The 16,944-nt window shown below is 41.5% G+C and overlaps 1 protein-coding gene and 1 long non-coding RNA gene across 4 annotated transcripts; one reads left to right on the forward strand and one right to left on the reverse strand.

Moving 5' to 3' along the window:
• The first annotated feature begins 156 nt into the window (after positions 1–156).
• Positions 157–15,873, forward strand: pianp (PILR alpha associated neural protein). 3 transcript variants are annotated; one of them, XM_028013682.1, is made up of 6 exons: positions 157–202; positions 717–769; positions 2,484–2,878; positions 4,871–4,949; positions 11,293–11,439; positions 13,274–15,873. In XM_028013682.1, the coding sequence occupies exons 2-6, from the start codon at positions 759–761 to the stop codon at positions 13,293–13,295; spliced, it is 654 nt and encodes a 217-aa protein (XP_027869483.1). In that variant the 5' UTR covers positions 157–202; positions 717–758; the 3' UTR covers positions 13,296–15,873. The 3 variants fall into 3 exon arrangements, with proteins under 3 accessions (XP_027869483.1, XP_027869482.1, XP_027869484.1); XM_028013681.1 differs by lacking the exon at positions 157–202 and adding an exon at positions 332–420; XM_028013683.1 differs by lacking the exons at positions 157–202; positions 11,293–11,439 and adding an exon at positions 332–420.
• On the reverse strand, positions 1,594–3,687 carry LOC114142406 (uncharacterized). The gene is made up of 2 exons (XR_003595000.1): positions 3,592–3,687; positions 1,594–1,962 (listed from the first exon to the last, which is right to left on the reverse strand). It is a non-coding gene; the product is annotated as an uncharacterized LOC114142406 (long non-coding RNA).
• Positions 15,874–16,944: the final 1,071 nt, after the last annotated feature.

Genomic DNA, 16,944 nt, shown 5'->3' on the forward strand with positions numbered 1-16,944 from the left:
TAAAGCATAATTAACATTTAAATCTCTTTCCTACAGTCTGTTGCTCTCCTCTACATCATTCTCTCTCCCCTCTCTTACTCTACCAGACTACATGTCTCAGTCACTACGGCAACCGATGCTTTTTTTTTTCTTCCTCACTTGCTTTCTGTATCTCCCCCCCTCTCGCCTCCCTCTCTCTCATTCCCTCTCTCCGCTGCCAGAGGTAAGCATGATAACTGATATGTGTCTGAGTGCTTGTGTCCGACTGCCGGCGTGCCTGCGCTGTCTCCCGGTGACATTTCTTTGGCATTTCGGGGAAGAAAGTTCCCCGTTTGTGCCCAAAGTGGCGCACTGAGTCCTGGCTCCGTGCGTGACGCTGGAAATGATGATTAATGTGCTGCGCTCAGGTGTAACTGTGTGAAAGGGAGAGCAGACCTGACAGTGAGTGTGTACTTTTTTTTTTTTTTTTTTTGCATGTAGATGTTGATTCTGTGCAAACATGTGGCGGGCAAATGAGTGGTAAATTTAGATCTCTCTTGAAGAGGCTTTGTTAAGATTGTTTTTTTTTTTTTTAATATCTTCTTTTAAAAGATAAAGTTGGCTTTGAGCCAGCCCACATGCTGGGTTCTGTGTTTTTAAATGGGAAAAATAGATTAAAGGAAAAAAGCAGGACGTCTGCCCCCCCCCCCCCTCTTTCTTCTTCTTTTCTGTATCTCTCTTGCCCTCATGTCTTGCAGAGATGATTGGAGAAGAAGAGTCTCTGTGAACACAGCGAAGCGATGGAGAGATGGTAAGGTTTCTGAGTATGGGATGCAGATGCATAAAATGTCACTCTGATTGATGGCTGGCATGGGAATCAATGCCTGAGCTGCTGAGGCTGTGCAAGGTGCCTCTGGGAACCGGTTCTCTCTGATACATGCTGTCCACACATCCTTAAAAAGTCTTATGTTCATCTATCTAAAATGAAGGCCTTAAAATGTCCTTCATTAATTGAAAAAAAACAATAAATTGGCCTTAGTTAATCACAGGTGTTACATTTTGTGAGGGCAGGACTATTTAAGCTCATATTTTCCGTTTAGTTTTTGTTTTTCTTGCGGGACTTTACTGTTATGAAAAACTTTTGAGTCATAATCAGATTGTATCATTGCGCGGCTACGGCTAAAGTTGCTAAAAGCCAGCTAGTTTGTTATTTCCATTAAGTGGACATTTATCGGCAGTTGACTGCATGATGTTTGTCTTCGCCATTTTCTCACTTCTGTTGCCAACTCATACTATGTATTTATTAGCGCCCCCCCTCCCCCCACACATTTCCGTCGTGATACCAGTCTTAAAGTTGGTAGACTCGGTTCAATTGGGGACCAAAATTTCAATATTTGTTATATTTTCAATGAGCCGAACCAATTAAAAACTGCCGTTCACCCTTTCGCCTGTGATGGCGCTGCGTCAAAAAGCGACACCAAAAGCTCCGAAGAAGACGTGAGCGCAGCTTCCTTCTCAAAATGCAAATAAAAATGGAGTAGCTTCAAATTTTAACAGTCGTGTGATTTCTCTTTTGTTTTATCTCTAACGTTAGATTCTCGCTTTTGTCTTTATTTGTATTTACCCATAATGCTCTGTGCTATAATTGGCTTCCTGCTTTTTTGAGTCGTCACTGGGCATCTTGGCATTCACTATCAAACCAAAACGGAGGTTTTTAGGTGGAAACAGAGTTCAAACAAACAGAGCTCTCTCGGTAAACGAACCAGGGTTCAATTTAAACGTACTAAGCAGGGGTGGTGTGAATTCACCCTCAATTTTCTTTCATAATGGTTTTAAAGAAACGGTATTATGCGTTTTCTGGGCACATAGTGTCATTTTATAGCACAGAAATTTAACTATGTTATAAAACTTGTTATAAAAGTGCTGTATATATCAAATACGACTTAAAATAAATTTTACTTTGTAATTTAATGCTTTGCCATTGGGCCTATGTCTCTTTAAATACTCCTTTCTGAAACTCTGCCTTCAGGAAGTCATCATAACACTACTCCTTTATTAATCCTTTAACGACATTTTTACCACTGACAAATAGCTTGTATAATGAGCTCAGCAGATGCAAAGTTCCACCAGGTGTTTGCTAGCTGCTGCTGGCTAGTCTGAAGGAGCTGGGTGGAAGATTCATGGGTGGGGAATGCTCTCTGATGCTTGGAAACTGCTGCTTCAAGGAGGAGCTGTGTCTCGAAGGCGGAGCTTGGTCCACTTAAACGTTTTGGAGAGCTGATTAGTTGCAATGGAGATTAAAGGATTTATCAAAAAATGCATGAAAGAATCAAACCAATACTCCATGAATAACATTCTAACATGATGTAGAGTGCAAAAAAGTTGACTTTACACAGTACTGCCCCGTTAAAGCGGACAAAACAGGTCTGGTGTAAATTCCATTTGTCATGGTCTTTAAAAGTCTTAAATTCAAGTTGGTGAAACCTGCAGGAGCCCTGTGATAGCTCCTGTCACTCCTCTTTCAGCTCCATCTCTCCTGTCGCACGACTCGCTGCCCTCATCTTCCTGCTCCTGGCCGCCCTGCTCTCACAGCCCTCCACCTGTAGCGGCGAAGAGGACGAGAAGCCGGAGAACTCCCCGTCTGCACAGCTGTCCGTCAACTCCCAGGTGACGCCCACCCCGCTGTGGGCGGTGGTGTGGGGGCCCACGCAGCCTCTGGAGGAGGATGCCACCTACCACTTGCTGTCCAGCCAGGAAACCGACCACCTGCACCTGCAGGAGGTCAGCAGCGCCACGCCGGGGGATTGGGTCTACCTCGATTCAAGCGTGCAGCCCCAGGAGAAAGCACACTTGGAGTCCAGGAACAGGGAGGGAGAGAAGGATGGAGGGACGGAGGCAGAGGAGGCGAAACCCGAGGAAGGTGGGCATCAGGAGATCCGCATGAAGGGTTTCTAAATAAAGGTGGTCCTGAGTGTGTGAGCACACACACACACACTCGCACCAGGAGTCCTCCAGGGAATTAGCTGTCACAGGGGTGAAGGCTGACACCCTCCTGTGTGCAGCCGGCTGTGTCTGCGCCGGGGAATGCCTAATAAAGTTCTCATCACTCACAGGGAGAATTTGGCTCGTGTCAAAACTGCATAGAAAAAATAAACAAACGGAGAGCGACGGCGTTGGATTGGTGGTGTAGTCAGAGGCCAGAACCTCACACATCCAATTTCATGTCTCAGCTGGCTTTATTGATTCCTTCTGCTGTTCTGAATTCAATTACAGGTGTATCTCAATAAATCAGAGCATCACTGGAAAGTTAATTAATTTCAATGATCCAGTTTAGCAGAAATGATGCTCAAATATATGGATCCATTTCACTCAGAGGGATGTATTTCAAGTGCTCTGGTGGTTATGGCTTCCAGCTAACACAAAAAACTCACCTTCTGACAAAACCAACATTGCATAATATCAACAGAAATATATATTTTAAAGGGGCAGTATTATGTATTTTCCAACCATACAATGCCATTTTATAGCACAACTAAGTAGCTTTGTTACCTGCTGTTCTTATAAAAATTCTATACATATCAAATTTAACATCATAATTTAACGCATTGAAATTGGGTCTCTGTCTCTTTAAACCTCCTGCTATTTCTGAAACTCCATCTCCAGGAAGTCATCATAATATGGCTCTTCTATTAACCCTTTAACAACGTTTTTACCAGCGTTGCACTGAGAAGTAGCTCATATAATGAGAGCAGCAGATGTTCCACCAGGTGTTTGCTAATTGCTGCTGGCTAGTCTGAAGGAGCTGAGCAAGGGACGGCTGCTCTGTGAGGCAGAAACTCAGAAGCTTGAAAACTGTGACTTGGAGGAGGAGCTGTATCTCGAAACCGGAGCTAGGTCCACCCACAGCTGAATGGTTGCCATGGAGATTAAAGGATTTTTCAAATGTGCATGAAAGAATCAAGGAAACACTCCAGGTATTTTTCTTTGGATGAGGGAATAACAATGTGTAGCTCAGACCTGTTGATTCTGCATAATACTGTCCCTTTAATTCAGAAATCTTAGCTTACTGAATGGCACAGTATATGGACTCAATACTCAGTTGAGGCTTATTTTGCTTGAATTACTGCATTAATGCAGCGTAGCATGGAGGAAATCGGCCTGTGGTTCTGCTGAGGTGTAATGGAAGCTTTGCGATCTGCCTGCAGTCACATCTACGTTGTTGGCTCTGGTGTCTTTCGTATGGACTCTCATTAGTATTTCTGGCCAATCATGGATCCAGGTTTTGGTACCTTCAGCAGTGGATTGGTACCAAGTCCTGCTGGAAAACGAAATCAGCTTGACAGCAGAAGGAAGCATAAAGTGACATAAATCGTCCTGGTAGATGCCTGCATTGACTTTTGATAAAACTACAGACTCTCCACTTTGACTCTCTTTGGAAATTGATTTCCAAGAGAAATACAAACTTTGCTTTGATTAGTTCTGGTTCACCAGTCGCTTGATGTCTTGCTAATCTCCTCCAAACTCTTGAATTAGGGACACATTACCCTTTTTCTTCCAGTTTTTCCTTCCACTTAACTCTCCATTAATGTGCTTGGTTACAGCTCTCTGTGAACAGCTAGCTTCTTAAGTAACAACATTTTGTTGGCTTATCCTCTTTGTGGAAAGTGTCTTCTGGTTAAAATATAATATTTTTAAAAAATAAATGTATTAAAATTAATTTTTTTTTGTTTTTTCCTAATGTTACTGAAAAAAATGCTCAATATATATATGTATAACATGAGTTTAGTTTTTAAATTGATTTAGTGGAAGAATAATAATGAAAATCTGATGATATTCTAATTTATTAAGACGCATCTGTCTGCACAGCATGTTTTGTAGCAGGCGTGTGTGTGTGTGTGTGTGTGTGTTGCAGTGGACCCTCAGTTCTACGTCACCGTGACCATCTCCTCGCTGCTCATCCTGACAGCCGTCATCATCACAGCCAAACTCTGGTAAGGAGCTGAACCCTCTCCGTTGAGCCGCTCTGCGTGTGAATACATGAATATGAAATGATGGACCCTCACTGTGCGAGCTGGACACCCGTCCACAGCAGGACGGGGTTAACAGGTCCTGACTAAAACACCTCGACGTGAAGTTTAACCACATCAGAGCTAACTTTCTGATGCTTGATGCAAACACTGGGAGGAAATTACTTGGTTATTGAGATTCCTGGCGTGAAAATTTTATTTTAGATCTTATCATAATGTCAGTTTCCATTCAGGATGTATTGAGGTCAGTTGTGGAGTTGCTTAGTTTCTAAACTGGAGATTAGGAGGCCTCTGAGGACTTAGAAGATAAACTTTCAGCGTTACCAAATGAATAAAACATTACTCTGCTGCTTAAAAGGGAAATTTCTTTTTGTAAAGCTTTTATCTGGCTAATTACAGGCATAATTGCACTTCATTAATATACGAAAATGTCTTAAATGGACTAATTTGGCTTAGATGAACTAGTTTTGAGTGGAGGAAGTGGAGATGGTTTAGTTTTCAGTTATAATAGTTTTTTTTTTATATAAGACATCCAGCAGATCAGTCTAGAAACAATAGCATAAATAAATGGAATAAATGCTTTTATTAGCAGTTTTACTGTCCATCCATCCATCCATTTTCTGTTCACCCTTGTCCCTAATGGGGTCGGGAGGGTTGCTGGTGCCTATCTCCAGCTACGTTCCAGGCGGGAGGCGGGATACACCCTGGACAGGTCGCCAGTCTGTCGCAGGGCAACACAGAGACATACAGGACAAACAACCATTCACACACAACACTCACCCCTAGGGAGAATTTAGATAGATCAATTAACCTAACAGTCATGTTTTTGGACTGTGGGAGGAAGCCGGAGTACCCGGAGAGAACCCACGCATGCACAGGGAGAACATGCAAACTCCATGCAGAAAGACCCCGGCCGGGAATCGAACCCAGGACCTTCTTGCTGCAAGGCAACAGTGCTACCAACTGCGCCACTGTGCAGCATTGCAGCATTTACTGCATTGTTGTTTTTACTTTTACTACAGTAATATTATTTTTGAACTATTGCTTCTCATACTTGAGGACAATTTTGGGATATTCTAAAAAAACACAAATAACTTTAATGAAGAAACAAATATATTTTAATAAAAAATCTATGAGATACAGAAACTCCTGCAGAACTCTTGTTTTTACACCAGCTTTGTTGCTCTAATGTTGTTTTTTATTTAGAGGTTAATAAGACACAAACACTATGCAATGTGACTGGAAATACATTACCCTGTTCCAATATACACATCACCTTCTGTTAGTATTAATTTTAAGTTTAATATTGAAATGGTGTTTCTCCTTCCTGAATGTGTTTTGTATTTATTTGTAATCATTTTTCTTTTATTTTAGTCCAGAATATCTTTATATTTTGTCTGATTGATGACATTTTAAAATATTGAATCGGATTTTATGATTGGTCACTCAGTAATTGAGTAAACTTTTTTACCAAATACATTTTTAATCTTTAGTAATTGTTTTGAAAAGCTACTTTTTACTTTTACTTGAGTGAAGATATGTTGACGTATTGCTGCTCTTAATTGAGTATAATTTTCCGGCTACTCATCACCATGGCGAAGCATAGTAGGGGCAGCATCATGTTGTGGGGATGCTTTTCTTTAGCAGAGGCAGGAAGTCGGTCAGAGTTGGTTGGAAGATGGATGGAGCTAAATTTAATGAATCATGTATGATTTTTCCTCTGTGTTGATCTGTCACATAAAATCCCACTAAAACAAGAGTTTGTGACCAAAGACGCACCGATCCGATATCAATATCTGTATCAGCGCCAATATTTAAAAATATTCTAGATTAGGTATTGGTGCTCCTTGAGGGCAGATCTATTCAGTATAATTCTATGCTTTGTTCGCTGATTGGGGGCTGCACAGTGGCGCAGTTGGTAGCACTGTTGCCTTGCAGCGAGAAGGTCCTGGGTTCGATTCCCGGCCGGGGTCTTTCTGCATGGAGTTTGCATGTTCTCCCTGTGCATGCGTGGGTTCTCTCCGGGTACTCCGGCTTCCTCCCGCAGTCCAAAAACATGACTGTCAGGTCAATTGGTTTCTCTAAATTCTCCCTAGGTGTGAGTGTGTGTGTGCATGGTTGTTTGTCCTGTATGTCTCTGTGTTGCCCTGCGACAGACTGGCGACCTGTCCGGGGTGTACCCCGCCTCTCGCCTGGAACGTAGCTGGAGATAGGCACCAGCAACCCTCCCGACCCCATTAGGGACAAGGGTGAACGGAAAATGGATGGATGGATGGATGTTCGCTGATTGACTTCTTGCTTAATTATTTATTTTATTTTATTTATTATATTTAGAATTCATAATTTCACTTTCTGAATTATTTTAGAAGTTTGTTGCATTTTAGTTTTTACATATTTGAACAAGATCGTCAACCTTTTGTTTTCGTCGGTTTCAGCTTCTTTATCATTTATTGTACTTCAGCTGTTTTGCTCCTAATTGCGCTGGCTGAACAGATTAAAGTTGTTTTTACATGTTTGACCGAGCTAGTGAAGCTGTTGGTGTGTTTATATGTGCTGACCTGCTGCAGAGATATCAAATAAATTTGTTATTCTGTACATTTCTGTCTGTGTTTTAAAAAAGAAACATTTTAAAGAGGCAGTATTATGTGTTTTCTAGGCGCTTAAGGTCATTTCATAGCACAATCAAGTAACTATTTTAACTTCAGTTGTTAAAAATGCTATATTTATCAAATTTGATATAAAAGACATTTTTCTTTGTAATTTAACAACTTAAAATTGCTCCTCTGCCTCTTTAAAAACTCCTACTCTTCAGGAAGTCATCACATCACTCCTCTATTAACCCTTTAGCAACATTTTCACCAGCGTTGCACTGAGAAGTAGCTGCTGTAATGGTGTCAGTAGATGCTCGAGTGTTTGCTAATTGCTGCTGGCTAGTCTGTAGGAGCTGAGTGGGCTTAGGGTGCTCTGTGAGGTGGAAGCTGTGAAACTGCCGCTCTGAGGAGGAGCTGCGCCTCGAAGGCGGGGCTAGGTCCACCCAGACGTTTTGGATAGCTGACTGGTTGCCATGGAGATTAAAGGATTTCTCAAACATGAATGAAAGAATCAAGGCAAATCTCCAGGTGTGTTGTTGATGAGGGAATAACATTTTCTGTATCGGATCGGTACCGACCGATACTAAACCCCAGACATCGGTATCGGAGGTGAAAACAGTGGAATGGTGCATCCCTCGTTAAAAGTGAAAAACTTTTAAGGGTAGGAATACTTTCTGATGTTCCTCACTGATGGTGGTGGCAGCACGGGGATCCAAACTGCAGATGGCTGACGGCCCCACGCTGGTGCCTCTGGTTTGTGTATCGTTATGGTTACGTAATGGTTCTGTGTGATCCCCCACCAACTCTCCCTCTCAAGTGAAAGCTGAGTAATTGCCTACTAATGACTTTATTAACAACACTTGTGCTCCTCAAAGTCACAGTTGGCACAGATGTGTCATTTAGAGCCATTAGTGTTGCAATGATTAAACATTTGCCGCCATCATTAGGACGTGGAGAGCCGCTCTGATTGGCTGGCTCGCCGGCTTGGACGTTAGCATGGCCTCCACTTAGGCTGAGTGTTCCTGAGCAGCAGCCCACCTGCCGCTGAAGCTCTCAGCGCATACAGACGTGGTGGTAAACATGCGGTATGTGTTGCCTTCTCATGGCGGGGAAGGTGCGGCTTGGCCATTATCTGGAAATTGGGAGTCGTCCATGTGATGTAGTGAGGCACTCACACGCTTTGCTGATCAAACCAATAAGATCCCGGTTTATTTGACCGCTGGGACCCTCTCCCTCCCCTCCCCTCACACTTCCACTCTCTTCCTCCTCACTTTATTACTCTTATCTGTGAATCTTGCCCCAAAGTCTTTTATAACCTAATTTTACATTTCTTTCTCTAATAATGAGCTTCTTCCTTCCTCGTCTTAATCTTAGTTTTCCTCTCTCTTTTCTTTTTCGGGGTTTTTTCCTCCCCGTTTCAGATACCTGCGTTCCCTCTTTTGCACAGTCGGCTCTCTTATCTCCCCTCACCGGTTTCTCAGTTCTCTCAGAAACACCAGTCTGGATGAAGATTCACAGATAATCCTCCGTCTTGCCGGCGGCGGATACATGATTTGTCTTTTCTCTTTTGTATTATTATTTTTTTCTCCCTCCGTGTTCCTGAGACCGGCGTCGCTGTTGTTCTGATAACTTACTTCCACTTATGAGCCCCCACCGCTCAGTCGTGCCGCGCCATGCCGCGCTGGTGGATGTGGGAGAGAAAGGCAGCAGAGAAACGGCAGCAGAGCACTCTCCGCAGACTGGCTCTCGCTTCAGTGTCATAAATGTGTAAATAACACCATGTGTTCGATGGAGAGAAGAGGGGAGGGTGCAGATGGACCCAAATGATAGCCTATAGTGGAAATTGGCTATCGTCCAGTTCATTATGATTATGGAGGAACGGCATATGCGCTCAGTGATTTTTTTAGTTATTTTTTTTTCTTTCTTTTTCCCCCAGTGCTAAAATTGCCGGTGTGGGTAGGGCTGTGAGGCGATGTGCTGTGGTGTCAGCCAGGAGTGGACAGGTGCTGCTGTGGAGAGATGAGGCTTCTGGAGGCTTTTATGGCTCTCAGTGCAGCTTTGCTGTTCCTCAGTGGGTCTTTAGTGGCACCCTGCTGTGTTTACAGAACATGGTACCATCTAAAAAGTATTCACACCTCTGGAAACGTTTTTTTTAAATTTAAACTTTAGTGTTTTCATTGGGATTTTACTATAAATTGGCCCCGATTTCCAGTGATCAGCTGATAATTACATGTGAAGTAAATCTTATATATTATATAACATCAACCGCTGTCCTCTTTTACCAAGTTCATATCAGTCAACTATGGTAGGAGTGCACCGATTCCAGTTTCACTATTGGTGAAAATCAGTATCAGCGAGGTTAGGCTTTTTAAAGATTGGTAATCTGAGATAGGCCAGAAAGCTGGAATCAGTGCACCGCCAGATTTTAGGCGAAAAACCAACTCAAAGTAGGACTTAAATGTGAAGTGGAAGGAAATAGAAACACGGTTTTAAGTTCTTTACGAGCCTGAAATCTTTGCCCATTCTTCTTCTCAAAGTAGACTAAACTCAGTTTGGAAAGATTACATAGAGACTGTATGGTAAGAAATAGTTTTCAACTCCTCCCACTGATTCTCAACTGGATATTTATGTCTGGACTTTAACTAGACCAGTGGTCTGCAACCTGGTTCTTTGGATCCACAATGACTCTTAATAATTTGGCTAAAACACTACAGAACCAATAATTAAAAAAAGAATAAACTATATATATATATACAGTATATATATATACAGTATATATATATAAACAACCAATCAGAGCCAGGAGGCGGGTCTTGGTGCTGTCAATCAATCTCCATGTGGCGTTGCTCATCCCCACCCCTCTCCCATTTGCTCTTTACTACACTGCAGTTAGCATAGCCTGTTGTGAATGCTAAGGCTAGTTGATGTAGCATAGCCTGTTGTGAATGCTGAGGCTAGTTGATGACAGTGATGGTTTTCCTATAACTGTAAGTTGTCCCTCTGGAATTGGCATCGAGCAGCGAGTACATGAGAGTGATTAACAGCACTAAGACCTGCCTCCTGGCTCTGATTGGTCATTTTTGGTGCATTTCTTCAGAAGGAAATAGCAGCTCAGGGATCGATCTTTTCACAGATCGTCTCATAACAAACTCACTGTTTTCACAAATATTTAAAAACCATATATTTCCTATAAAAGTTACACACTGCAGCTTTAATGTTAAGTGAGCGCATGATTTTCTAGCTATTTATGAAAGCACACGCATTAGATTTATTTAGAGTGTCGGGGTAGAAGGGGTTGAATGCATTGAAAGTTCAGTGAGAACTTGTCATATAAAGTTTGTTGTAATGTGACGACAGTTTCCATGGGGAAATGATCGACTTGTTCTTGTCGCTGAAGTAAATTGCACGACACCTCAGTGATACGTCAGTTCGCTTCTTCACCTTGTTGCACACTTCTCACCTCACCCCGCTGACCCCCTCCTCCTTCTCTTCCTCCTCCTCTTCCTCGCAGCTCTGACAGTGTTTTAATGAGTTCAATGTTTTTCTCCTTCACAGTGGCAGGGTAATGTGCTCGCTGATGCTAAACGACTCAATGTTCTCGATGCTCTCTGACTTTGCCACCTCTCTTTCTTCTTTCTTTCTCGTGATCTGCTCTCATTTTTCTTTGTTTCACTCCACTCCACCTCCTCTTCCTCTTCTTCTGCTTTCTCTCCCAGTTACGATCGCAGCTGTTCCCAGCATCCGCCCCCGCTTTCCCGTGGCGTGGCCCCCCCTCTGTCCCTCGCGCTCCCCCGTTCCCTTGCTTCGGAGGACAGCAGGCAGACGCTGCACAGCACCGCCTCCTCCTTCACCGACAGGGAGAGGTAATGAGTCGGCCCGGCGGCCCCGCACAGCCACGGCGTTTGAGTGGCCAAGCCCGTGACTCCGCCGTGCGTCTGGGTTTAAGTTTGCGAGCGCTCGCATGCAGCATAATTGGGCAGTACAGCGCTATTCTCTGTAGGACATTAAGGCCTGGAGTGTTGGTGCTGCTGTTAGATGTATCAGTGTTTCAAACTCCCCCCTCCCCAGATGAGTCATCTGGCGCCTATGAGAGAGGCGCCGAGCCACCTTCCATGAAATGATGCTTTTGTTCAAGGGTATTTTAAGTTAATCTCAATCAGGATAATTATAGAGCCACTCTCTAGTGCTGCTTCTTGCTTCCTCCACCCATTGGCTTTTCCTCCATCTCCTCCGTCTCCCAGCAGTCCCCAGTGATGCAGCTCTCCATCCACACCAGCTTCAGGCCTTTACTCCTCCTTCCTCTTCCTCCTCACTCTTCGTCTTCAAACTTTTAATTAATTTATTTTTGCGAGATACAAACATACAAACGTTTATCATCAATTTTACATCTTATCTATACAATCCTCCATTTTAAACATTAGGACAATATGGCTGACAACTATATCACAACAGTAGCGTTTCATATAGGTCAATAATATCAATAATTCTTTATTAGTTTTTTGTTTTAAATATCTGAAACTGGTGGTGTGATCTTTCTGTTTTATTCACAGTTTCCACACAGCTGTTTTAATTTTTATTTTAAAGTAGTTCCTTAAACTGCTGCTGCGCCAGTTACTCAACAAGTCGTTGCTAGGTAACCACAAGTTACCCAGCAGGTTGTTGCTAGGTAACCAAAGAACGAGTCAGTTAGTTGATGCCTCTAACCTTCCTTATTTCGAGAGGTTGAGCAGCTAACGTCTGTCCTCTGCCTACATCTCCCAGAATGCTGTGCGGGTCTGAATCTGAGTTCAGTGAAATTAGTATTCTATCAGACATATTTTCTATTGATATCGATCAATGTCTGTCCAGATTTATGTTATTGATTTATTTCTATTCATACTGTCTAGTTCTGAATCTGCTACAAATCTTTTTGAAACTACAGAAATACATTTTCCTCAAATAGGGCTGAAAAGATTAATCAGATTAATCGATTATTGACATAATCGTCAACTGATTTAATAATCGATTAATCGTTAACTGGAGTATTCATTCAAAAAAAGGCCATTTGCTGAAAAAACAGCATGTTCAGAGCAATAATAAAACCAAAACTGTACAACAAATATATATATTTGGTATTTAAAATAAAAAAAACTTTATAGATGAAGCTCCTAAAGTGACAAACGTTTAGCTTCGCCTGATTCAAATTCTGTGAATCTCAAAACCTCCTTTTAAGCCACTTTTGCTAGCCAATTATCAATCAATTAATGCAAAAATTAATCAATTAATCTACAAATAATCAAGCGTACACTAAAAAAATGCTATATTATTGCATTTTAGGCAATGACATTTTTACTTTCTTTTTTAAAAAAGGAATTATTTGTTTATTTGCATCTTTTGATGTATTTCTAATATCGCGTAAGAAGAATTAAGTGGTAAATGAGAAATCTGCAGATTGTGGAAATTTATTATCTGATTAATCAATTAATCGTCTGAATAATTGATTTCTAAAATAATCGTTAATTGTAAATAAACCTGAACCCCATGAAGAAAAGCTAATCTTAAGTGACTATGTCAATGATAACAATGAAACTAACATTAATAAACAAAATGGATAAATGTAGTTATTTGTCTCCATCTTAAGTCGTATTTTTGAAGTCCATTTTTTTTCCATAATGTGTTCCCTTCTTCTTCTTCTTCTCTTGTCTCTTGCTGTGTCAGGATTCCAGTTGTGAACCTGTGACTATTTTCTGTCCGTACGATAAACATTTCTGCCGGACCAGGACGAGGGGACAAACCCGCAGCTGTTTTATTTTCCTCTCCGACTGTGAAAGAAATTCAGGGAACCCAGGTATCCAGCCATCGCGAAATCTCCCCGGCTTCCCTGAGGCCTGAGAAGAATCCGACTCGCTCCCTTCCTCTTGCTCGGTGTGAACATTTCTCTTGGTGTGCATCACTGTGACCCTGTTTTTCCACTGTTTGTACGGCCCCCCGAGCGCCGCCGAGCTACCCGGCGGCTCTGCGCCTCAGCCTGCCGTGACTAATTCACCAACAAGCAGTTTAACAGCCGTGCAGCATCCTGTCACCCCGCCCCCCTCTGAGACGGCCCTACCTGTGCTTCCTCAGCGCTATCAACGCCAATCCAGCAGACTCCTCTTGTGGTTTCCAGTCCTCTTCAGCAGTAAATGGTAAAAAGAGGCCGTTCTCAGCGTATCCAGGAGTATTTCACAAAGCCGTTTGGCGAGGCTGTAGCCAACAGGCAATGTGTTTAACATGTCACGCTCCAAAAACTGATGTTTATTCCCCAGCTTTGGGTGCCTGAAATGCAAATAGTGGGGGATCCTCTTCTCTGCAGATGTAGCCGAGCGTTTTGTTGTTGGGGTTTTTTTTATTTATTTTCCTCATGATTTGTTCTCTTAATTATCTGGCTGAAGTTCGCCCCTTTGTCAAGCCTTCCTGCTGGACTGTTGTAAATGTGTTATTAAACAACGCACTTCCAGTGGCGGAGATAAGATATTCAGAACATGAATGGACATCTATTTTCCCTCCCCTCCTGACATTGGATGGTGCCTAACAAAGGACAGATTTATGTCTTAATACAAATGCGTGGGCGAACTGCAGCTGGGATCTTCAGACTAATCTTGGTGTTTGATTTTCTTTTCTTTCTTTCCTTGTTCCTGGGAGCTTTTTATCTCACTCTGGACAGCAAAACCTCCATCATCAGCCATTTTGAGGAAAATAGCACACAAAGAAAAGAAGGATCACCAATGAATCTGCATGTAAACACTAAGAAAATGTGAAAATTGCTTATTGGAGAGTTTCCAAAGACAGATTTCAGTTTCTGTTAAAGGGGACCTATTATGCAAAATTCACATTTTTATACTTCCATCTGCGTTTCTGGTGCTTCTAAAAAAAAAAAAGCCCAAAAACTAAAAAAAAACAAAAAACACCCAGATGACTTCTGGCAACAAGTTAATGTTTTTTGGTGTCTGGAAAATGAGCTGTTTTGAAAACAGCGGGCACAGCACATTACCTAGCAACCCCAACCAAGCCTGGACCCGTTACCTAGCAACACAAGTGGAGTTCCAACACAATTTGTTCGCTGATTTTACTACTACCACTGGAAAAGGCAAGTGCTTTGTTGTTGATTTACCATCCAGAAACCACTTGCTGCATTCTCGTTGACTCGGCTGGAGGCTCTACTTCTGCTATTCAAAGATATACGGTTGTGTAATTGTGCACCTGTTTTCAGCCATTTGCACCTGTGACTGTAGATGTTGAGCTGGGGGGCGTGGCTAGGAGCACTATTTGTATTTACAGTGACAGGAGCCCCTAAACCTTCTCCAGGCAGAACTGAGCAGACTAAAATCTCATCATCTAAAAATGATTTTGAGCAAAAAATGTAATAAACATGTTTTGTATTGTCCATAAACCAACCCTAACCCTCTCAAGGAAGCGTAATAGGTCACCTTTAACCTTTCTTAAGCAGCTTTGACGTGAATCCCAGTCAAACCATTTCCTACAGATGTCGTACTGGTGGTTTCATGGTAGCTCGTGCAACACTTCAGATATCCAGTCTTGTGGTCGTTCGTAGCATTCCCATATGAATTTGGTCTTTCTGTTCCATGTAACTTGAATAAAGACTCGACACTGGCATTTTAGCTCTGTGTCTGTTTATTTCTGTGCATGCTGAACAAATTCCCCAGGGAGCTGCGCAATCCTCCATGCTTTATGGGGGGGATAAAGCTTACATTGTGCATTTTAATAGATACACGTGTATCCTAATCTGTCTCTCTGGAGTGCGAGCATTTAGTCCGGCGCTTTGCATCGATTTTTAAACCTTTAGTCTCGGCGTTAAAAAGTCCTGCATGTGCCAATCATGTTTGCAGCCACTGAAAGGGAGAGGAGAATAATGCGACTCCTTATCTCCTCACCTCATATGGATTCCTCTCGCTATAGCAAGATTAACAGGGTGCTAAGCAGGAATCTCCTCTGTGTGTAGTTCTTCAAACTAATGTCAATAAAATCAGGGCGGGAACAGGAAGAGGAATGCCATCGACTGTTCTGAGATTCTCCACCAGTCCTGCTGGTGCAGCGAGTGTTTACATCTCCTCAGGGCAATTCACTGATCAATCGGCGTAATAATGGATCGCCCGGCTTCCTCTGGGGAGATTTAATGGCTGTGCATAAAGTATTCACCCACCAGGAACGTCTCACATTTACAGACTTAAGAGCATTTTCTTCATCTGCATTTTTATGTGATAGACCAACACAGCGTAGAGCATGGTGATGGCAGCATCATGCTGTGAGGATGAGAAATTAAAAAACCCCCAAAACATTTGCACAAAATCTCATGCATGATGAAAACACTGCAGGACATTGAAAACCAGAAGGGCTGAAACGATTAATCACATTAATCACAATTAATCGATTATCAAAAATAATCGTCAACTAATTATTAATAGATTAATTGTTAACTTGAGGATCCAGACTGAAAAACCAGCACACTCAGATGTTTTAAGATAAAACTGTGCAAAAATACACACATTTCTGCATATTTACAACCTTTGTCTGTAAATATGTTCAACTCAAAACTCAAGTGTCATTAATGTAGCTTCACCTGGTTCAAATTTATTTAAAAAAATCTCGTATTAGACACCATTTGCTATTCAATTATTAATTGGTTAATCCAAAAAATAGTCAACAGATCAGCTCTACACTGTCCTCATAAGAAGAAGTAGCTGAACTTTTACCATTTAAGGAAAAAAAAACATATATTTTCATCTTAAAAGATTCATCAAATTATTTGCATATTTTAATGTATTTCTAATATTCTATTATTACACCTAGGTGAAAAATCTGCATGTTCCATTTTTTAATGTTATTAAATGTTTAATTGTTAGACAAACGATGAAACATTTGTCTAACAATTAATCTAGTTGTTAGACAAATAAATAAATCGATAACTAAAATAATTGTTAGTTGCAGGCTTTTATGTTTTAGTCTCAGGCATAATTAATCAGGAACCAGAAATATGAAGCAAAACAGCAAAGAAATTATTTGTTTTATTCTCGTTTTAAAGCCGCTTCTATGGGAATCTATTCTGACTTATTGTGTGCTGACTGTAGGGGGCGCCGTTTTTTCTTCTGTACATTAAAAGAATAAAAATGAATGCCTAAAAGTTTGAGTTTTCTATTAAATTGCCTGTCAGTAAAACAATTACTGTAATTTAATGGATTTAATGTGCTGAAGATGGAAGAATACAATTATTTCTTTTTAAATACGAACAGAAAAAGAATGAAAAACATTTTAATTCTGGTTTCTCTTTTTGATCACCAAAAAGTTGAAACACTTGTGTTTTAGTTCAGTGTTTAGCATTTTTAATTTAAAAA

This window comes from Xiphophorus couchianus, chromosome 3 (assembly GCF_001444195.1).
Source record: "Xiphophorus couchianus chromosome 3, X_couchianus-1.0, whole genome shotgun sequence".
NCBI lineage: Eukaryota > Metazoa > Chordata > Actinopteri > Cyprinodontiformes > Poeciliidae > Xiphophorus > Xiphophorus couchianus.

What these genes read in the sequence shown, in the direction of transcription:
- pianp (XM_028013682.1), top strand. An exon ending in ATCATCACAGCCAAACTCTG is followed by an intron (nt 4,950 to 11,292) that starts GTAAGGAGCTGA and finishes TTTCTCTCCCAG; the next exon opens with TTACGATCGCAGCTGTTCCC. An exon ending in TCCTTCACCGACAGGGAGAG is followed by an intron (nt 11,440 to 13,273) that starts GTAATGAGTCGG and finishes TTGCTGTGTCAG; the next exon opens with GATTCCAGTTGTGAACCTGT.